The sequence below is a fragment of the Heteronotia binoei genome, chromosome 1 (assembly GCF_032191835.1).
Source record: "Heteronotia binoei isolate CCM8104 ecotype False Entrance Well chromosome 1, APGP_CSIRO_Hbin_v1, whole genome shotgun sequence".
NCBI classification, from domain to species: domain Eukaryota; kingdom Metazoa; phylum Chordata; class Lepidosauria; order Squamata; family Gekkonidae; genus Heteronotia; species Heteronotia binoei.
Window position 1 is genome coordinate 21,289,689 of NC_083223.1, and position 22,508 is coordinate 21,312,196.

The 22,508-nt window shown below is 47.7% G+C and overlaps 1 protein-coding gene across 2 annotated transcripts in view; it reads right to left on the reverse strand.

Moving 5' to 3' along the window:
- COL6A2 (collagen type VI alpha 2 chain) overlaps positions 1-21,135 on the reverse strand; it is a 79,968-nt gene extending 58,833 nt beyond the window's left edge. For both annotated transcript variants that reach the window (XM_060232143.1, XM_060232151.1), the window contains exons 1-5: positions 20,955-21,135; positions 7,854-7,985; positions 5,093-5,691; positions 2,330-2,350; positions 440-505 (exon numbers count right to left, since the gene is read on the reverse strand). In XM_060232143.1, coding sequence (XP_060088126.1) covers positions 440-505; positions 2,330-2,350; positions 5,093-5,691; positions 7,854-7,956 — 789 coding nt within the window. In that variant the 5' untranslated portion in view covers positions 7,957-7,985; positions 20,955-21,135. The remainder of the gene's footprint in view (positions 1-439; positions 506-2,329; positions 2,351-5,092; positions 5,692-7,853; positions 7,986-20,954) is intronic.
- Between the last annotated feature and the right edge of the window lie 1,373 nt (positions 21,136-22,508).

The window sequence follows — 22,508 nt, forward strand, 5'->3', positions numbered from 1 at the left end:
GGAAGGAGGAAAGCCACTGTAAGGCCAATCCCGACGCCTGTGTCGGCGAGCCAAGTGGTCACTAACCGATGGTTGATCGTGTTGAACATGGCCAACAGCTCTAACAACATCAGCACCGCCACGCCGCCTCGATCCAGATGCCGCTGGAGATCATCCACCAAGGCGACCAGCACTGTCTCCGTCCCATGGCCTGGGCGGAAGCTGTAAGCCACCTTGAGCAGGACTCTGCTGTAAGCCACCTTGAGCAGGACTCTGGAGAGGCAGCTTATAAATTTTCCAAATATATAAATATTTGGAATAAACAAATATATTTGGAGGGAGTGGGCTGGATTGGGGATGAGTCATCCTCACAGCTGTTACATTACAAATTGCCTTCACACACCTTGGTTTTTTTTCTGTCACCCATACATTTCATATTGACCGATATCATTCAACTTACCTTTTGTCCTCGGAAGCCCTTGGGACCAGCTGGGCCTTCAATTTCTAGGCAGCGCATTTTGTAGCACTGAAATAAATTAGAACCAAAATTCAATGAGGTTTCCGTAGTTAAGGAAGTGATATATTTTATCATTTCAGGAAAAAGACCCTGGAACTATGGGGGAAAGGTGACGTTTGAATGGCAGACTTTGTGAGTTTCATTCATCTCAGAGGTCTACTCAATGACTATGAGGTTTCTACACTCCAGTTCTGTCGTACGTTTCCAAGAAGGAAGGCCAAAATCATGGCTGTGTACAGAAGCGACTCTTTCTAAGAATGTCAAGCAGGTATATTTTCCACAGGAACTTGTGCTTTGAACTGGGCACCTACTGAACTTGGCCTTTAGTCATTGTTCTTCTTTTCTCACTCCTAAAGAACAATTCATATGCGAACACTTACAATACACACAATGCTGAGTGTGTATTGTAAGTGTAATCTGACAATCTACAGACCTCAAACAGTGGGATTTTCCATTTTCCCTTCCCACGGAACTACATTGATTCCCCCGAAATTTGTTTCTGGGTGGGTGGGTCAATGGGCCCTCAGGGAGAACATAAGGGGCAAACTGAGGATTTCCAGTTGGAGGGGAATTGGCAGAAATCACCTTCCCTTCTGAAGACCTTCAAGTCTTTGACATATTTGAATTCCTGCTGTTGTAATTTGGAGGTTGCAAAATCAGAGATCTAATCATGGGCGGAGCTGAAAACTGAAAATTACTCTTCTCATAAAAACCGTTAATTCACCACAGCAGCATAGCAGTCTTTACCAGGGATGCAAACAATTATTCAGTGAAGACCAAATGACAAACTATCTGGAGTTATTATCCATAAAGCAATTAAGCTAGAGTATATGAATTCAGACAGGTTTGTAAACCTTATATCATGATTGTTTTCTTGCTAAGCTATCTAAAAGTCCCACTAAGTTCTTACCAGGACTCTGCACACAACACACTGTGTGCTGCACTGGCTTCCAGTAGAGTAGTGGATCAGGTTCAAGGTTTTGGTGTTGTCCTTCAAGGCCCTTAACGGTCCGGGACCCACATATATTCAGGACCGCATCTCCCAGTATTCCCCCAAAAGAGTGCTGAATTGGTAGATAAAAATCTACTGGTGGTCCCAGGCCCAAGGGATGTCTGGCTGTCCTCGACTAGAGCCAGGCTTTTTTCCACCCTGGCTCCAACTTGGTGGAACTCCCTGCTGAATAAACTCCGTACCTTGCGGCACATGCTACAGTTTCACAGTGCTTGTAAAGCAGAGATGTTCCACCAGGCATTTGTTTAAGGACAGCAACAGTTGCATCCTATTGGCACTGTCTCCCTGCCTCCCCACAAGATGGCGGCACTGCTGTAATTCTTAATGCCATCTTTGAAGGTTAGTAATTGTGTTTTAGTGGTTTTAAATTTTCAATCCTGTATTATGAACTACCAGGGTGGAATTCTAGCAGGAGCTCCTTTGCATATTAGGCCACACACCCCTGATGTAGCCAATCCTCCAAGAGCTTACAAGGTTCTTTTCTGTAAGCTCTTGGAGGATTGACTATGTCAGGGGTGTGTGGCCTAATATGCAAAGGAGCTCCTGCTAGAATTCCACCCCTGTGAACTACTATGTTATACACAACCCTGAGCCCTGCTCTGGCGGATGAGGGTGGTCAAAATGCGGGTGAGGGTGATCAAAATAAAATAAAATAATGGCATTTACTTCTAAGTATGTATGTCCAGGATAGCACAGTTTGTCTGTTAGAAGCTCACAGCCATGCATGTGGCTCTGTAGAGCTCTGGATGTACTTTTGAGGTGGCATTTTCCACTAATACATAGAGCTATGCTGTTGAGAAAGATGAAGTCGGCAAGCTTACCTCTCCGTAGGCTTCATGTTTCTGTTGGGGGAAGAACACAAAGAAAAATTCAGATCATTATGGAAGACATAAGAACATAAGAGAAGCCATGTTGGATCAGGCCAATGGCCCATCCAGTCCAACACTCTGTGTCACACAGTGGCCCAAAACCCAGGTGCCATCAGGAGGTCCACCAGTGGGGCCAGGACACTAGGAGGCTTCCCACTGTTGCTCCCCCCCACAAAGCAGACACAAATTTCCCCCCAGTTAAGACATAAAGCAGACACAGCTTTTCCCTCAGTATAGATGTGAGTCTTCTCTGGGCAAACACCGATTCTCACACTGTACTTGGATTTTTTAGAACCTGTTTTCCTGTTCCAAAAAGTGGCTGCCCAGAAATCTTTATGTGGATGTACTCTAGCCAACAACTAAGGGACTGTGAAGTGTCAAGGACATTACTCAGTTTCTGGTATCTGTCTTTGGGCTCTCATTCTTGGTTCTGATAGCCATCCAATGGGGCACCGTGCCCTTTGGTATTCTGATGTCTGCCATTTCAGTCCCTGTCAGGAAAATACAAATTCTGTCAACAATTTGGATTTTGCTGATGAGGGAAGTATTCCCCCCCCCCCCTGCAAAGCTGATCTTTTTGCACTACTGAGAGCCATACTGGTGTACTGGTTAAGAGGGTTGGAGTAATATCTGGGTTTAAATCCTCACTTGTGCCATGGAAGTTCACCAGGTGACCTTGGTCCAGTCACATTTCCTCAGCCTGACCTTCCTCACAGGGTTGTTGTGAAGGTAAAATGGAGGAATGGAGAATGAAATAAGCCACTTTGGGACTCCACTGGGGAGAAATTCATGGTATTAAATAAATAAATAAATAATCTGTGAGATTGATCTTTTTCAATAATTTTAGCCAGGTTCCACGGCCTGGGAAAAACCTTCAAAAAAGGGACTTAAAAGTGGGAAGTGAGGAGTCCTTTGTGGACACACAAATGAGCATTCACAGACACACCCACGGCCACCATACAACAATCACACCATGGAATGCAAGTAATGAACTTTTTCACACAGCCTATGTATTCCGGTATGGAAGATGGTCAGTTACTGAACAGTAACGGGTTTCTGCTGGCATTTCAGACAGACCCGACTCAGTAACTGGCTGCTACCGGAATACTGTCACCTTTTCACACAGTCCCGCGGCTGTCCTGGTAGTGAGGCATGCCTGAGTCGTTACTAACAAAGAGCAGCTTCTTCCAGTTTTCAACCCCTCCTTCCGGGTTGAAATCGGTATGGGGCGCTGTGTGAAATGTCCAGTATCTAATCCGGGAGCAGTTTTCGCGCCCTTTTTTGCCCACCGGCGCGCAATCTCCATCTTTTTTTTGGGGGGGGGGAACGTTGGGCTAAGATTGCTATACCACTGTAACGCTACAGCGACATATCAAAACAGCATCACCATAGGGATGCCTGGGTTCCATCATGATGCCAGAGATCGCCGCCGCTGAAACTTGGTAACTTATCTCAGTGGAGCCTAGCCATCTCTATGGTGGTGCTGTTGTGATACGTCGCTATAGCTCGACGTTCCCAAAAAAAAGATGGAGATCGTGCGCCAGCAGGTGAAAACGGCTGGCGCTGGTGGAAGTGAGATAAAAGCGGAACTGTGTGAAATGGCTTGCTCCAATCACGGAACCCTACCGGGAAAAAAAACATGTGTCTGAAAACTCCCATCGCTGTCTCGGATTACTGCAAGGCGGCACAATACCGACTCCCTTCCAGTTTCCACCGGTAAGTGTGAAAAGGCCCTTTGTCTCAGAAGTCTCATCCAAACAGTCCAAACTAATAAGCAAGATTAACTCTTAAGAAATTGCATTCCTCAGAATACGAGAAGAGCGCTGCTGGATCAGACCAGTCCATCTGGTCCAGCATCCTGTCTCACACTGTGGCCAACCAGTTTCAATGTCTTCCCCCTCATGCTGCCTCCTGCCACTGGCTTTCAGAGGTTTACTGCCTCTGAATGTGGCGTTTCCCTTCAGTCATGACGACTAGTAGCTCTTGATAAACCTATCCTCCATAAATCAGTCTTGTCTCCCTTTAAAGCATGGCTAGTGTATGGGAATAGGTGAGGTAGGCGGCCCCCTCCCCCTGCCCTGCTGCTCTCTACTTCACAGGGAAGCTGAGAGCTGTGGGGCGGCGCATCAGTGTGTGCTCTCCTCCGACTGAGCTGGGCTTCCCTCACAAGGAAAGCCTGGCTTGGCGGAGAACACCCCCCCCCCCAGCTGCTCTCGCCCTCAAGGCGAAAGCAGCCAGGTGGGCGTATTGGAGTGGCTTCTCCGAGGGCTCGAGAGATAAAAACAAAGATTTTAAAGATTTTAAAATTTTAAAAACGGTGAATTAAAAATGTGAAAAGTTTCAAGTTTGGTGTTCTCCATTTTCCCTACATTTTTTTCTGTTGTTTAAAATGGGGGGTGGGGGGGGTGGGTGTTGCTAGTACAAGTCTCACTTAGGGCTCCAGAAAGCCTAGCACTGGCCCTGTTTTAAAGATATCTATGCCTGTGGCCAGGGGAGGTATTCTAGCAGGAGCTCCTTTGCATATTAGCCCACACACCCCTGATGTGGCCAATTCTCCAAGAGATTACAAGGATTTTTTTTGGTAAGCTCTTGGATGATTGGCTACATCAGGGGTGTGTGGCCTAACATGCATAGGAGCTCCTGCTAGAACTCCACCCCTTCCTGTGGCCAGAACAGAAGAACATCGCTTCTGAAGAGACAGATTTCAACCCTTACCATAACTTGGATGATCCTATCGATGGTGTCCACGTCAATTTCGATGGCATCTTTCTTTGTGGTGGCATAGCTGTTACGGTAAAGTTCATGAGGGGAGTTGGCAATCTCTCGGAGCCCGCTTTCGTAGATGTTCTGACTTGGGGCTACTGCAAAAAGCTTGATCCCAGCATCTCGCGCTCTTTCGGCCTGCATCTTCATCCCGCCACAGGGGCTGCCCGTCACATGACCATCGGTGATGACAACTGCATAATTCACTCCCGGAGCCGCCTTACTGAGTATCTGTTCCGTCATGTTAGAGAGAGCACAGTCTGTAAAAGTGCCTCTGCCAATGTACTGAATGTTGGTCAGCCGATTTAAGTAGATGTCCTTGCTGCTGGTGAATTCGCTGTAAATCTTCACCACATCTGAAAAGTGAAGTCCTGCGAATTGCCAAGTGATTGACACTTGGTTCTGGTAAAGTTCGCTTTCTAGCCTAGCGATGAATTCAGGGATAAACAGCTTGATGTGATCCACCAGACTCTGGATGGGCATTGTCTGCAGAGCGACGCTCTCTGAGGTGTCAATCACAAAGTACACGTTGATTGGGCAATCAGTTTTATCTGTATGGAGAGACAGAGACAGTGAATTCACTGAGGAGATCTCAAAGTGACAATGGCAGATGTCATCTTTGGAGCTGGATATGGTGAGTCTGTACTAATTCTCCATAAAAGCACAAACAGCAGTAAAATTCTTGAACAGAAAATTCCCGATTTCTGATGCTTTTCAAAATATTCATGAGGGAAATTTGCTCCCTGAGGCACCTTACAGCTCCTTGTTGTGAGACACGGCCAGAAATGTTCAATCTCCAAACATTATGAAAATGTTTGAAAATTACCATGTAAGAATTAATAACAAAGATAGTAAATGTAACAGAATAGTTTAATAAAATGCTGAAAATTGCTACATTTATTTCTCCAGTTTTTTCTTATCTGTATTAATAAACACATATCACATAAAATAGCACAATTATGATTGGTGTAGAAGTAAGCATCTAGAAAAAAACAGAGTGACGTCCCCTATTAATAGTACTGATTTCCAAAAGAGGACAATATCACTGAGTCCATAAGCTATCAAACTTCTCCGAACATATCTTCCTAAAATATAATGGATCACTGTTAGAGGACTTCTAATAATCCTGAAGATTGCAAAACATCACCAGGAACAAGTCTCAAATCAACAGACATTTGACACCATCCGTTTCAAATCGGTTTACAACATCTCCAAACGTGGCAAGTGTTTATCTGCGTCACAAGTTCCCTTATGGTCTTGAAATGTGTTCGAAGAAGAGTAGTTTTTTGTACCACACTTTCCTCTACCTTAAGGAGTCAAAGCAGTTTGCATCATCTTCCTTTCTGCTCCCTACAACAGGCACCTTGTGAGGTGGGTGGGGCAGGGAGGGGTCTGAGAGAACTGTGACTGGCCCAGGGTCACCCAGCTGGCTTCATGTAGAGAAGAAGTGGGGAAGCAAATCCAGTTCCCCAGATTAGAGTCTGCTGCTCCTAACCAGTACAGCAAGCTGCCTCCTGGAACTGGGAATTATCAATTGAATTCAGGTCCGTAGCCAGAAAATTTTAGTTGGGGGGGCCCACGGAATTTTTTTTTGGCTGGAGAGCCCCCCCTCTGGTGGCCCCCCATCTATCTGCTGCCACTGCTCTTGGAAAAGCTGTGCTGAGGCTGGCGGTTCCTATTCCGGCTTTCCGGCGTGCTCAGCATGTAGCATGTTCAGCGCTGGGTGAGTGGGAGGGAGGGGGAGGCGCCATGCAGAGGGGAGTGGGGGCTGCCGGAGTGGCGAGGAGATCAGAGGCTGCCAAAATGGAGAGGAAAGGAGGGGCCATAAAGGTCAAAGGAGGGGGTTGGGTGGGGAGGCCAGCCCCCGCCCCCCATGGCTGTGGGCCTGATTAAATTACTCTGTACTTTACTTTGATTTTTTTTAAAACTTTCCCATTTTTTGTACACACCACAGGGCTGAACTTCAAATCAGGATGTACCCTGCTCAAATTTTGCGTCTTCTATGAAATTCTTAAATTGTATGAGAGAAGCTGTGGTTTTTATAGGGTTTTTAAAATAATTTTATTGCCTTTTAATGTTTTGTTCATATTGTAAGCTGACTTAAGTTTGGTAAGGAAGAAAGGCAGCTATTAAATGTTTTAACTAAATAAATAAGCACCATTTTTATTTCTTCTAATATCGTGTCACTGTCTGAGCCCTGCATATAATGTAAAACTGGTTGTGCACTTTATATGAATACCTTGAATCCACAGAAGCGATCTACAATTTAGGCTACTATGTCATCCAAGTGTAGCCACAGTATACAATTAAAATATATCTCTGCAATTTCTTGAAATTCCCTCTTTTCTGTGTCAGTTTCTTCCCCACATCCTTTAATATTCATTTGTGCAATTTCCCCAAATTTGGATCCTGCGGGGGCTTTTTTTGTAGCAGGAACTCCTTTTCATATTAGCTTACAGAAGGCCCTGTAAGAAGAGCCCTGTAAGCTCTTGGAGGGTTGGCTACATCAGGGGTGTGTGGCCTAATATGTAAAGGAGTTCCTGCTACAAAAAAAGCCCTGGACCCTGCAATTTCTTCCCAGCTGTATTCATGAAACAGATGGAACTGGCTTGCCTGGAAAAAGGAAGCTGATTAGCCACAATAAGGCTCCAAAAAGCAAAATCATGTCAATAAATATGCCAGAGCCTGATGGGATGGTATTAAGCACTTTTACCTTCACAGGTAGATGAGGTACGAGATACATCGACATCATTTTGAGCAAGGAGGGGAACCGCAGCTGAGTAGAGCAGAATGGCTAAAAAGGCCTTGGAGAACATCTTTGCAATGCTACTGTAGCCGCTGAATCCTGTCAGGAAAACAGAGCAACACAAAAGTGAAACTATATGGCAGAGGCAAATTGACTAAGATGGGGAGATTCTGGATGAAGCTAAAGGCAAACTCCTTGGTTTTCTGGATGCAACCTGGATCATGAAAATCTACATCAGGGTTTCCCAACACAGTGCCTATAAGTTCCACAGAGTCCAGAGATACGTTTCCTGGTGCACGCCAAGTGTTTGTAGGAAGTGGGCAGGGCCAAATGGGGCTTTTGTTCAGTAGAACTTCTGATTGGCCACTGGAGATTCGATTGGCTTTTGTCCAGCAGAACTTCTGACTAGCCATTGGAGATTTAATTGGCTTTTGTCCAGCAGAACCTGATCTGCATCTATGAAGACCTGGATCTATAAAAATCCTATTTCAGTGATAGGGTTTCCCCTGATTTCAGGGGCTCCAATCCACTGCCAGCCAGCTGGCTGACGAGGGAAGCCCCATTCCTGAACAGCCTTCTCTTGCACAGACATCACTGGCATGATGATCTTGCACGGAAGTGATGTCATCACACCAGGGCACACCACACAGTGATGCTCTAGCATTTTGGCCAAAACTCTGTGGTAACCAAAGAGTATTTGACCAAAATGCTAGAGTGTTGCCATGCAACATGCCTATCATAATGACATCCTCATGAAGTCATCATACTCACAATATCATACGCAGTGACCTTGCCTCGCCCTCTACACTTCAGCGTGGTTTTCTGGGGAAAAGTCACATTTCAAGGTATGATTGACACAGGCTGGTAGCAAAATATAATGGTGGAAGAGGAGGCTGTCTAGCTATTGGTGAGAGAAACCGTGACAATGTGTGGAAGAGTCAGGGCTTTTGGGGGGGGGGGGGGAGTGGCAGAAAGGAGTTCCAGAACTTTTTTGTGGAAACAAAATTATCAAAAAACATTTAAGAGCTCATGAGGGGCAGCCATGTGTTTCTCCTTCATTCCTTCTTGAAAGTTCTGGCACCTCTTTTTCCAGAAAAAAGGCTCTGGGAAGAGCCATTTATAGGTAACAGGTAAAAAGTCCAAGCAGGCCTATGACCACAAATCGAACAGAGAGAGGGTCTAAATGTATACTTAGGGCAGGGGTGGCCAATGATAGCTCTCCAGATGTTTTTTGCCTACAAATCTCATCAGCCCCAGCCATTGGCCATGCTGACTGGGGCTAATGGGAGTTGTAGGCAAAAAACATCTGGAGAGCTACCGTTAGCCACCCCGGACTTAGGGGATATCTAGGTTTGCCAGTTTCCAGGTGGGGCCAAGAAATCTCCTGTTATTACAACTGATCTCCAGAAGACAGAGATCAATTCTCCTGGAGAAAATGGCTGCTTTGGAGGGTGGTAGGATTGCCAGGTCCTCTTCATTCCCTGGCAGGGGGTGGGAAGAAGAACTCCAGGAGTCTGGGGGGCAGGATGACATTGCAGGATGCAGGATGACATCACATCATCACACCAGGGTTGCCATGTGATGACACTCTGGTATTTTTGGCAAAACTCTATGGTTACCATAGAGTTTTTCCTAAAATTCTAGAGCGTTGCCATACAGCATCCCCAGCATGATGATGTCACTTCTGTGCGACATCATCACTCTGGGGACGTTATGCTGGGATGTGTGGGAGGGCTGGGTTCCCCCTGCTGGCCAGTTGGCTGGCAGTAGATTGGAATCCGCCAGATTGGAGGATCCCCCGCTCTCACCTGGGGTCTGGCAACCCTAGAAGGTGGACTCTATGACATTGTAACCAGCTGAGGTCCCTCTCCTCCATGAACCTTGTGTTCCCCAGGCCCCAAAATCTCCAGGTATTTTCCAACCCAAAGCTGACAACTCTAGGGATATCACACGCCATCATGAAAGAGGAAAACTTCAGATCTAAGTCAATATCCTTAAAATAATTTACAGTAAGGGTAAGTTAGGCCAGCTCCAAGATAACTTACAGTTAGGCCAGCTCCAAGATGAGAAATACCAGAAGCTTTTGCAGGTCGAGGCTGAGGGGAATGGGGCTTGAGGCATAACACCATAGAGTCCAACTTCCAAAGTGGCTTTTCCCCCCAGGTGGACTGAACTCTGTTGTAATAGCAGCGAAGGGGAGCCCCTGAATAATTAATTAATACCCCCAATAATAATATCTGTCATACTGAGTAAAAATATGCTTTGTCTTAAAACTAAGGGGTCTGTTGTAAAACTGCCATTAGAAACTGACTCTACCGCCCAGCGAGTGTGAGCTCCAGCTGTAAGATTAGAAGAAGAAGAAGAAATTGGATTTATAATCTGCCCTCCACACAAGAGTCTCAGAGCGGCTCACAATCTCCTTTATCTCTGCCATAACAGACACCCTGTGAGGTGGGTGGGGCTGAGACGGCTCTCACAGCAGCTGCCCTTTCAAGGACAACCTCTGCCAGAGCTATGGCTGACCCAAGGCCATTCCAGCAAATAAGGGAACAGCCTCCTACAGGCGACTTGCTGTATGTAGATAAGTAAGGAAACTTAGTCATGGAATTTTACCAGGGGGAACTTAGTGGAGGTGGGGTCCTTTGAAATCAGATAAGCTTGTGTGCCTGCCTGCTGGTTTCTGTGTGAATAAAACTGTCTGTATGTAGAATGATTGGAACTCAGTCATTTTGGGGCCCGTGCCCGACTGGATCCTACCTTCTGCTACCAGAAAGTAAACCTCGCTTCATACCAGTAAGTCTGTGCGGACCTCGTTATTTTTCTGCTTCAGCAGGAGATCTCCATCTCGTTATTTCTCTGCTTCAGCAGGAGATCTCCAGCTTCAGCAGGAGATCTCTGGAAACCGCATCGCAGTACAATTATGAGTGTAGTGGACTTTAAAGTGTGTAATTCTGTTTCAGTTATTACATTCCAAATATTTGGGTTTTAATGTCAAGACCCAAGGTCACTTCTAGACCTTGAATTCTAAGGTGACCACTGACCGATACTTCATGTCCAAGGCAAACCTAGTGTTATCTGACTGAATAATTTTTACACTTTGCAGGTATATCACCACAACCTCAGTGGTTGGAGTAATAATAATTTCACTCAACTAAGGTGGCCATCGGTGTTCCCTCTAAGCTGAGTTACTGCGAGCTAGCTCACAGTTTCTTAGCCTCCGGCTCTTAGTTCAGGAAGAACAACCACAGAGCAAACAAATTTATGCAGTCGCTCACAACTTTAATGCCAGTAGCTCATGAAGTAGAATTTTTGTTCACTATAGCCTAGAGGGAGCATTGGTTGCCAGGTCCCCCCTAGCCACGGGCAATGATCAGGGTGGGTGGGTAGGGTTACCAGTTCTCGGTTAGAGATTTGAGGATGGAGTCTGGACAGGTTTGGGAAATTCCTGGATATTTGAAGGCAGAACAGGATTTGGGGAGGGTTTGGGTTGGGGAGGGGCCTCCACAGGGTATATTGCCACAGTGCCCACCCTCCAAAGCAACCGTTTTCCCCCAGGGAAACTGATGTCTGTGGCTTGGAGATCAGTTGTCATTCCAGGAGATTGCTAGGCCCCACCTGGAAGTTGGCAACCCTATGCTAGAGACATAATTTCTGCCATGGAAAAGCTGGAACTTCACAGAGGGGGCCAAGGAGCCATTCCCCCACAATTCCACTGTACTTCCCAGCCTGGTCCCAACACAAGAAGATGTTGAATTTATATCCCGCACTATACTCTAAATTTCAGAGTCTCAAAGCAGTCACAATCTCCTCTACCTCCCCCCCCCCCCCTTACAACAGACACAATGTGAGGTAGATGGGACTGAGAGAGTTCTCACAGCAGCTGCCCTTTCAAGGACAACTCCCGCGAGAGCTATGGTTGACCCAAGGCCATTCCAGCAGCTGCAAGTGGAGGAGTGGGGGATCATTCCGGTTCTCCCAGATAAAAGTCCGTGCACTTAACCACTGCACCAAACTGGCTCAAGTGAATAATACCCTCTTAGTTGTCTGAGCAGGGTGGTGTCTGGTGAAACTTCCTGAATAACAGGCCGGGATTAACTTAAACCATCTTGGTTCAGAAAGTACAACACACAAGGGGAAACAAATCATACGTGAATAATATAGCAAAAACAAGAGCAGAATTCTCTGTGGCAATTTCTTCTAAGGGCTTGGAAAGATTCAGGTAAGGAGAACTGGAAATGTATTTCCTGTCAGGATCATAAGGCAGCTCAACAGAAAACTGTCTTTAGAGAAAGCTTCTGAACCTGAAGACCACATGCAATGAACAAATTTGCCATATGCGGCAGTAGAGGCCTCCCTGTTAAAATATGCCTTATTTTTTAGTTTTGTTTTCTCCTCCCTTTATATGCAGTTCTCGTCAAGATTAAAAGACACTGACTCAAATGGTTCTTGAACACACAAGCCTCCTTTCCCCCCCTGACTACCTCCTGACTCTTAAATCTCCCCCTTGAAAAGTATGTTTTTCAAGTGATGCCACCATTCCATTTAATCCCCTTTGGATCTTAGTTTTTTAAAAACACCAGCACACCTATTTCCACCCCACACAGAATATCTTAAGTGGGCAGGCCTCTGCATGGCAGTTGGTAGAATAAATGAACAAAAGCGGCTCAGCAGGCAACGGACACACCAATACTTCTATCTGCAGACCCACCAACATGGGCCCTTCTTATCTTTCCTACGTCTTCTCCCTCAGGGAAGACACAGACATGCTTCCTATGGTTGCCACCTCTGGGCTGGGAATCACCTGGAGATTTTTTGCGGGGGGAGTGTAGGGCTGCCAAGCTAGGGTGCCAAGTCCAATTTAAGAAATATCTGGGGACTTTGGGGGTGGAGCCAGGAGACTTTGGGGTGGAGCCAAGATCCAGGCTGTGACAAGCATAATTGAACTCCAAAGGGAGTTCTGGCCATCACATTTAAAGGGACAGCACACCTTTTCAATGCCTTCCTTCCATAGGAAGTAATGAAGGACAGGGGCACCTTCTTTTGGGGCTCATAGAATTAGACTCCCTGATCCAATCGTTTTGAAACTTGGGGCGTATTTTGGGGAGAGGCACTAGATGCTGTACTGAAACTTTGGTGCCTCTACCTCAAAAAATAGCCCCCCCCGAGCCACAGATACTCACGGATCAATTCTCCATTATTTTCTATGGGAATAAATCTCCATAGGGAATAACAGAGTTCCCAGCAGACATGTCCCTCCCCTCCCCCCGCTTTCTGACGACCCTGAAGCGGAGGGAGGGCCTCCAAACCGGGGGATCCCCTGCCCCCACCTGGGGATTGGCAACCCTATGCCAAGCTGTCGCCGGGAGCTGGGGATCCCCTGCCCAAGAGGGCCCCAACCCACCAGCAGGGAGCAGGCCGCTGAAGAGGTCCCCACCCCCGAAGGGTCCTGTCAGTGCGCGCTGTTCCTGGTGCAATGACGTCACCCAGAAGTGATGTCAACACACCAGAGACGGCGCATGGGGACACTCTAGGACTCACACTAAAACTCTATGGTACGCCACATTGGTACGTTGCATCACATTGGAAGTGCTCTAGGATTTCTGGTAAAACTCTATGGTACCATAGAGTTTTTAGTGTGAGTCCTACAGCATCCCTGGCGCAATGATGCCACTTCTGGGTGATGTCATCACACCACACATGCTTTATGTGTGCAAAGAACAAGTCTCCCACCGGAGCAGCAGAGGGCTAGGGTTAGGGAGGGACTTGGCAACCTTAGGGTGGAGCCTGGGGAGAGTAGGGATTGAGGAGGGAAGGAACCCCAGAGGGGTATAATACCACAGAGTCCACCTTTCAAAGCGGCCATTGTCTAGGGTTGCCAGCTCTGGGTTGAGAAATACCTGGAGATTTGGGGGTGGAGCCTGAGGAGGGCAGGGTTTGGGAAGGGGAAGGGCTTCCATGAGGTATAATGCCATAGAGTCCGCCTTTCAAAGGAGCCATTTTCTCCAGGCAAAGTGATCTCTGTCACCTGGAGATCAGTTGTAATCCCAGGAGATCTCCAGCCACCACCTAGAGGCTGAGTACACACTTGAAACAACCATCTATAGTTAATTCTCAATACTCAGATTAAATAATCCTCAGTTTCCATAATGACTGCTCAGCACATATCTATATTTCATTAACATTTACAACAAGAGTAACATATAAGGAGGAAAGATGCTTCTACTTTTGTGGAGAAGGGGGGTGCCTAGGAGCACAGGTTCCTCATTACTGTTCAGATTCAGTCTGTTCCTTCTAATTTAATTTCCCAACACACTCAGCAACTGCTTTAGCATCCTGTAGGTTTGCCAGGTCCAACTCAAGAATTATCTGGGAACTGAGGGTGGAGCCAGGAGACTTTGGGGATAGCCAGGAATCAAGGTTTGACAAGCATGATTGAACTCTGAAGGGAGTTCTGGCCATCACATTTAAAGGGACCACGCTCCTTTTAAATGCCTTCCCTCCACTGGGAATAATGAAAGATAGGGGTACCTTCTTTTGGAGCTCATGGAATTGGATCCCCTGGTCCAATCTTTTTTGAAACTTGGGGAGCGGGTGTTTTGAGGAGAGGCACCAGATGCTAGGCTGAAAATTTAGTGCCTCTATCTAAAAAAAAAGCCCCCCTAGAACCCCAGATATCCACAGACCAATTCTCCATTATACCCTATGGGAATCAGTCTCCATAGGGTATAATGAGTGCCCAGCAGACATTTCCCTCCCCACCCCCCACTTTCTGATAACCCTTATTCCCAAACTTGGAGGTGCCCTGTTCCCAACTGGGGATTGGCAACCCTAGCAACTTCCAAAGGCACTTCACCAATCACTGCCAGAGTCCATGGTAGGAACTGTTTACTATTTGAGGAATCCTTCACATACTCCTATCAGTCCATGTAGAAACTGCAAACAGAGCAAACAGTGCTCCCTGCTGGTTATGAAAATGGTACAAGCTTCCCTGGGTGGAATTCTAGCAGGAGCTCCTTTGCATATTAAGTCACACACCCCTGATGTAGCCAATCTCCAAGAGCTTACAGGGCTCTTTTTTTGTAAGCTCTTGGAGGATTGGTTACATCAGGGCTGTGTGGCCTAATATGAAAAGAAGCTGCTGCTAGAATTCCACCCTTGGTATCACCCAACCTTAGCAGCTTGGCTGGGGAGAATCTAGAGCCCCAAGGCTGAAGGCCAGAGAACCCCTCACCCATCCTGGACCCCACATCCCATCAGGTAATGGAGGTTGCCCCAAGCCCCCCACCCCCCCACAGCTGGGTGGCTTCTCTGAGATCCATACACCAAGAACAGCTCCTCATTCTCCTGGTTGGCCATCCTCCCATCAGGAAAGCATCTCATCCGGCAGGAAAGCGAGAACTCAGCTCTCCTTTTCCACCTGTAAGGAGAGCTGAGCCACTTGTGGGAAGGGCGGGATATAAATCTCGAATAAATAAATAAATAAACAACAGTCAGGGCCCACTTTGTAGCAGGAGCTCCTTTGCATATTAGGCTACACCCTCCTGATGTAGCCAATCTGCCAAGAGCTTACAGTAGGCCCTGTAAGAAGAGCCCTGTAAGCTCTTGGAGGATTGGCTACATCAGGGGAGTGTGGCCTAATATGCAAAGGACCTCTTGGTATAAAGTGAGCTCTGACAACAGCACTATGGGGAAGGGGTCAAATGGGGGCACTGGGATGCAGGAGGAGGAGGAGGAGGAGGAGGAGGAGGAGGAGGAGGAGGAGGAGGAGGAGGAAGAAGAAGAAGAAGAAGAAGAAGAAGAAGAAGAAGAAGAAGAAGAAGAAGAAGAAGAAGAAGAAAAGGAGGAGGAGGAGGAAGCAGAAAATGCTGGAGAAGGGGAAGGGGGGAGTGTAGCTTGAAGACCATCAGCTGATCAACACTGGTTCCTTTGCCCATTGCGCTCTTTCAAGTGGGGATGTTTGGGACTGACTGTTGGGCCTCACATGCACCCCGCCTCTGAAGCACCAGCTCTTTGCTTTTCTCTGGAAGACAGTCTTTCCACTTAAAAGAGGCCAGGACATAACATTCCCAAAAGAAAGTGATTCCCCTGTGGATGACAGAAGAAAGCCCAGCTCCCTTTGCACAGGGACAATGAGAGAGTGCTCACGTTGAAGAGAAGAAGAAGATGATGATGATATTGGATTTATACCCTACCCTATACTCTGAATCTCAGAGTCTCAGAGCGGTTACAATCTCCTTTACCTCCTTTCCCCTCAACAGACACCCTGTGAGGTGGGTGGGGCTGAGAGAGCTCTTACAGCAGCTGCCCTTTCAAGGACAACTCCTACGAAAGCTCTGGTTAACCCTAGGCCATTGCAGCAGGTGCAAGTGGAGGAGCGGGGAATCAAACCCGGTTCTCCCAGATAAGAGTCTGTGCACTTAACAACTACTCCAAACTGGCTCTCTGAGAGGTCCTAAGTTCAAGTGTGTTGGAAGGAATGGACTGTGCAATGTTGCTGGGTACTAGCCTGGACATCAGATTCCAGAGGGGGCAGCAAAGTCAGAAAGGCTACACGGGACAGTCCTGGCACCTTTCCTTTGGTCCTCTCTGCTGCTGCTCCTTTGTTTTCCCAGAATGCTACTCTTGCGAGTTCCTTCCTTCTGGCTTCCTCATTCCTTCTCTCTTAGGGTTGCCAGCTCCCCCACTGGAGGAAGGAGATCTCCAGCCCCCAGCCCCTGCCTTTCACTGCTCATCAGTTGGCCAGGGGACTTCTCAAGAGCAGGAAGGAAGCCCAGACTACATCACCAGCAATGTGGCAAGGCTACTTCCGGTGTCTTCTGGAAGTGACATCATCATGTTGGGGATGTCTGGGGGAATTTTGGGTATTTGGGCAAAAACTCTATGGTAGAAGCCATCTTTACCATAAAGTTTTTGTCAAAATACTAGAACAGCACTGAGATGTCTCAAAATGATGACATCATTTCCAGAACATGCTGGTAGTGACAGTGCCATAATGACATAGCTGGGGCCTTCTGGTTCTGATATTCACACTCTGTCTACCCTCCCCCACCCCCCCATGTCCACCATGAGGGCTAGATATGCTCTCTGCAATCATTTCCCATCCCACCTTATACAGATAGCTAGGCACACTTACTTTGCCTTTCCTGTCTAGTATGGAGTTCTATTTCCTTTCCAAAGTAACAAGCCTCAATCCAGCCTTATTCATGTTCTCAAAATGACTCCTGGTGTCACGCAAACTTGACAGAGATGCCAACTCCAGTTTCAGAAATACCTGGAGATTTGACAATGATGATATTGGATTTATATCTCACCCTCCACTCCGAATCTCAGTCTCAGAGTGGCTCACAATCTCCTTTATCTTCCTCCCCCACAAAAGGCACTCTGTGAGGTAGGCGGGGTCAAGAGAGCTCTCACAGCAGCTGCCCTTTCAAGGACAACCTCTGCCAGAGCTATGGCTGACCCAAGGCCATTCCAGCAGCTGCAAGTGGAGGAGTGGGGAATCAAACCTAGTTCTCCCAGATAAAGTCCATGCACTCTTGGAGAGTGGGGTTTAGGAGGTAGGGTATAATGCTACACAATCCACTTTCCAAAGCAGCCATTTTCTCCAGGACAAATGGAATAAATATTTTCAAAAAACAAGTAATAAATAAATGATTTATGCAGTCTGGAGATCTGCTGTAATTCTGGGAGATCTCCAGACCCCACCTGGAGACTGGCACCTGGAGACTGGCAACCCTAGCAAGACAACAAATCCTTCTTCTCCCCTCCCCTTGTAATATATCATCCCATAACAGGGACCTACCATAGCCTGGGATGGAATTCTAGCAGGAGCTGCTTTGCGTATTAGGCCACTCACCCCTGATGTAGCCAATCCTCCAAGAGCTTACAAGACTCTTCTTTGTAAACTCTTCGAGGATTGGCTACATTAGGGGTGGGTGGCCTAATACGCAAAGCAGCTCCTGATAGAATTCCACCCCTGCTTATAGCATAGTAAGGATCATATCTTGTATGTCATGTGTTGAGAACTCAAAAATAGACTGTGGGGTTAAGTCAAGATGGTGGCCCCCTGGTTACGGGCTCCTCCCCAGCAAGTGTTCTACATCACTCCCTTTGGCAGTGTGGTTTTTGATCAACACTGCACTCTTCCGGGTCTGCACACAAGCAGCTGCCATATGCAGAGTGGGTCCCTTGGCAGGTATCTTCCCCCGGCTCTTGGGCAAGCCCTCACACCTGAAGCTGCTCTAGGGGCTGGATCTTTGCCATGCCACCCACATCCTACCCTCTACCACCTTTGATTCATTCCTGGAATCAAGACCTATCAGAGGAATTCAGGAGCTTCAGGTCACTCAGCACAGCCTGTCTCCTGCCTGAGACTGTGACTTCCCATCTCCAGGGTTGCCAAGCTCCAGGTAGTAGATGGAGATCTGGGGTTGCAACTGATCTCAAGGTCACAGAGATCAGGTCCTCTGGAGAAAATGGCTGCTTTGGAAGGCGGACCCTACCGCATTATACACCACTGAAATTCCTCCTCTCCCCAAACCCCACCCCCCTCAGGCTCCATCTCCCAAATCTCTAGGTATCTGCCAAACCAGAGCAGGTAACATTTGTTAACTAGCTCATGTGCACAGCCTGTTGGCAACTGTGATTCTCTGTCTTAGGCTCAGGGGTGGAATTCTAGCAGGAGCTCTTTTGCATATTAGGCCACACACCCCGATGTAGCCAATCCTCCAAGAGCTTACAGGGCTTTTTTGTAAGCTTTTGGAGGATTGGCTACATCAGGGGGTATGGCCTAATATGCAAATAAGCTCCTGCTAGAATACCACCCCTGCATAGGCCTACATGTGAAAGGCCTGTAGTCCTTTGCCTGGAATATTAGCGCACCTTATCCCTAAAATGGCATTATTTCTGGCCTCTGGATACAGTTTCCACTGGAGTTTTCCCATGACAATTTCATGGTCTTAAATTGAGCTTGCCCAGATTTCAGAGAGAACAGAAATGTGGCCATTAATCCCTCCTATGCTTCTATGGAGCAATCATATATGGCTGCAGGCCTTTCCTCAGGACAGTGAGTTCAAGATAATAATTATGAGCCCCTTAAAAGGAGATCCTAACCAAGATCTGGGTTCAGGGCTCTTCCTGGAGCACAAAACCAGGGCCTATCTGGAGCCTTCTCTAACACGGAGTATTAAGAGGTAAGAATTCTTTCATCGTCCTCCCTCAAACTGTTTTCTGTGCAAATGTTTCCCAACAGAATATCAGATTCTACATTTGTGGAAAATCACTTTTCAAGATTACCTTGGGATGCAGGCACAGCCTTCTTGTACCTGACAGTTGGGCTCTTGCTATTAAGTCCACTGGAGACGTGTTCTGCTGATACGTCTCATCAGGGGCGGAATTCTAGCAGGAGCTCCTTTGCATATTAGGCCACACACCCCTGATGTAGCCAATCCTCTAAGAGCTTACAAAAAAGAGCCCTGTAAACTATTGGAGGATTGGCTACATCAGGGGTGTGTGGCCTAATATGCAAAGCAGCTCCTGCTAGTATTCCACCCCTGCGTCTCATGGCCCCACCACAGATGGAAGAAAAGAAGAGAAACCAGAGACCTCCCGGAGAAGCCTCTTCTTCTCAAAACCCGGACACCGCAGCCTGCCAGTGGTTGGCTACACAGCTCAGATTCCCAGAGACAAGGCCTCCTATTCCTCCTCCACCCCCACCTCCCCCATTTTGGACAGTCAAACTGACCACAGTGCCCACCACAACAGCGCAGAAACAGGGACCGATGTTGAGCCCCCTTTGAGAACAAGGAAGAATCCGTTTCCCAAGATGAAAAGACTTCATTTTGGCCAAGACAGATGTGTCCTATACAGCGAGGGGGAGGAAATATTTGCACATGAGCTGTCTTCCTGATACCAAACTAGAGGATAAAAATATGCCAATTGGTGAACTGGTGGTGTACTAATTGGAAATTGAAATAGGGGCCTACTTTTGGAAATCACAACTTGTTATACCAAAGATAACAGAAATAGCTCCTAAAAAAGGAGAATCAACATTCAGCTGACAGACAGAGGCTCCAACTGGCCAAGTTTTCACAAACCCCATATATTTGCAATATTAACAGGACAAATCTCATTGGCAGCTATTTTATTCAAAGACGAAAAACCACTTGCCGAAGTAAAGGCAAGGCAGTGGATCAAAAGTATTTTTGTCTATTTATTGTTATCTGTTCCCCCTTCCCCTTAGGAGATCAGGGACCACGCTTGGTTCTTCCCTCCCTCATTCGATCCTCAAAACAACCCTGTGAGGTAGATTAGACTGAGAGAGTTTGACTGGCCCAAGGACACCTGGGAACTTCCTGGCAGTGGGGGGAATGGAACCCGGATCCCCTCGGTCCTAGTCCAATTCACGCGGCACTCCATCTCCTCTTAATTCTGGCCCATCAAACATGAAGGCCAGCTTTCTCCTAACATCGTCCCAGAGGGCAACAACAAGGTCTCCTTCCCAGCACAGGCTACCTGGTATTGGCCTGGTTCTTCAGTGCCTCTTTTCTTGTGGAGCACAGTGTCGTTCGGGGTTTTAGGGAGGGAGGGAAACAAAACAGAAAAGGCAAGCTCTGCCCCCAATAACTTCTCCTGTCTGGAGACAGGAGGGCAGACAACTCTGTCTCAAGGGCCCGTGGATGTCTGCCGATGAGACACTGCTCCCAACCGCCTGAGAGCTACTGTTGGCAGATTGTTCCTCAAAAACTCTCCGGCTTGTTTCTCAGACTGCCTGGGCTCTGGAGGATCTCCCCCCAAAAGCAAAAATAAAGAATGAACAGAGCCAGTCACGGTTAGCCCACCTTTCCCTTACTAACGCCTGCTGCTCTAACTCTGACTCTTTCTGTCCGCTGCATTGTTTGACATAATACCACGCTGGATACTTTTATTCCACTGTTTCCCATTTTTGTAAGTGCTCCTAAACTACCTCTTGCCCTCAGGCTGTTTAAATCCATTGCCCGAGACCGCTTAATCCTCAAGTGCGAAAAGAAGGCTGTAAATCAAGCCAGCAAGTAAAAATAACTGAAATACCTGTGGGACAAGAAGACCTTCAAAACTTTGCGAGGGGGGGAAAGGAGTCCCTGAAGAAGGGTCGTCTTCGTCCTTGGACTGTCAAGAGGGGCTCAGCATCTTCTGAGAGAAAAGGGCCAAGTTTCCTGTTCTGGATTTGTGAGCGAGGCGAAGGAGCCCATCGGGTGTGGCAGAGAGGTCTCTCCCGTTCCAAGCCTCCGCTCCTTTTGCAAAAAAAGAAACTGCCTACTTTATAATTCTCCTCCTTCCAAAAGCAGCCCTCCAGAGAGGGGGAAGCGCGGGGCCGTCAGCGCTCCGAACGCCCACCAGGGGTCGCTGTGGATCCACCGATGCCGCAGGGTGGGGTAAGGCATTACCCTCCAGCACCCCCACTCGACCCCCAAATCCCGTTCCTACCAGATTGGGGATGGGGCGGGGGGAAAGTTGTAATTTTGGGAAGCTGCTGGGCAGGAATGCAACGTGTGAAGCGGAGAGCTGCGTTGGGGACTTTCGCCTGAGTTGGTGTTTTGCAAAAGACCCACAAAACAAACTCACACGATTTCTCCCCAGGTTTTTTGCCCTCAACCGGGTGAAAAAGAGCAAGAGCTGCTTGTGCAGTTTTGCAGACGGGAAGCCCCGCTTATCGGTTTTTGGCCCAGCTGGTGGTTTCCTGCAGCGGTCCTGCCTTTCTTGCTTTTTACAGGAGTCCCTTAGGAAACAACTGGGAGCCTACAGGGAAAGAGCTGGGACTAGGGCTGCCAACCTCCAGGCGGGGCCTGGAGTGCCCCTCAGAACTAGGGTTGCCAAGTCCAATTCAAGAAATATCTGGGGACTTTGGGGGTGGAGCCAGGAGACTTTGGGGGTGGAGCCAGGAGACATTAGGGGTGGAGCCAAGATCAAGGCTGTGACAAGCATAATTGAACTCCATAGGGAGTTCTGGCCATCACATTGAAAGGGACGGCACACCTTTTCATTTCCTTTCTTCCATAGGAAATCACGAAGGATAGGGGCACCTTCTTTTGGGGCTCATAGAATTGGACCCCCTAGTCCAATCTTTTTGAAACTTGGGGGGTATCTTGGGGAGAGGCAGTAGATGTTACACTGAAAATTTGGTGCCTCTACCCCAAAAAACAGAGCCCCAGATACCCGCGGATCAATTCTCCATGATTTTCTATGGGAATAAATCTCTATAGGGAATAACAGAGTTCCCTCCCCTCCCCCCGCTTTCTGACGACCCTGAAGTGGGGGGAGGGCCTCCAAACCGGGGGATCCCCTGCCCCCACCTGGGGATTGGCAACCCTACTCAGAACTATAACCACTACTCTCCAGACTGCAGAGATCAGTTCTGCTAGAAGCAGGGGAGGGGACACGATGCCATCACATCTCTCCTGAGCGCCTTCCTCTCCCCAGACTCTCACCTCCCCAGGCTCCACCCCCAAATCTCTGGGAATTTCCCAACCAAAAGTTGGCAACCTTCAGAATGAACACCTGCAGGATGGAGCCCAGCCCTGGCTTCGAAGACAACCCACCACATTTTATAACCCAAATGACTCACTTCCTTTCTGGGCTTAATAC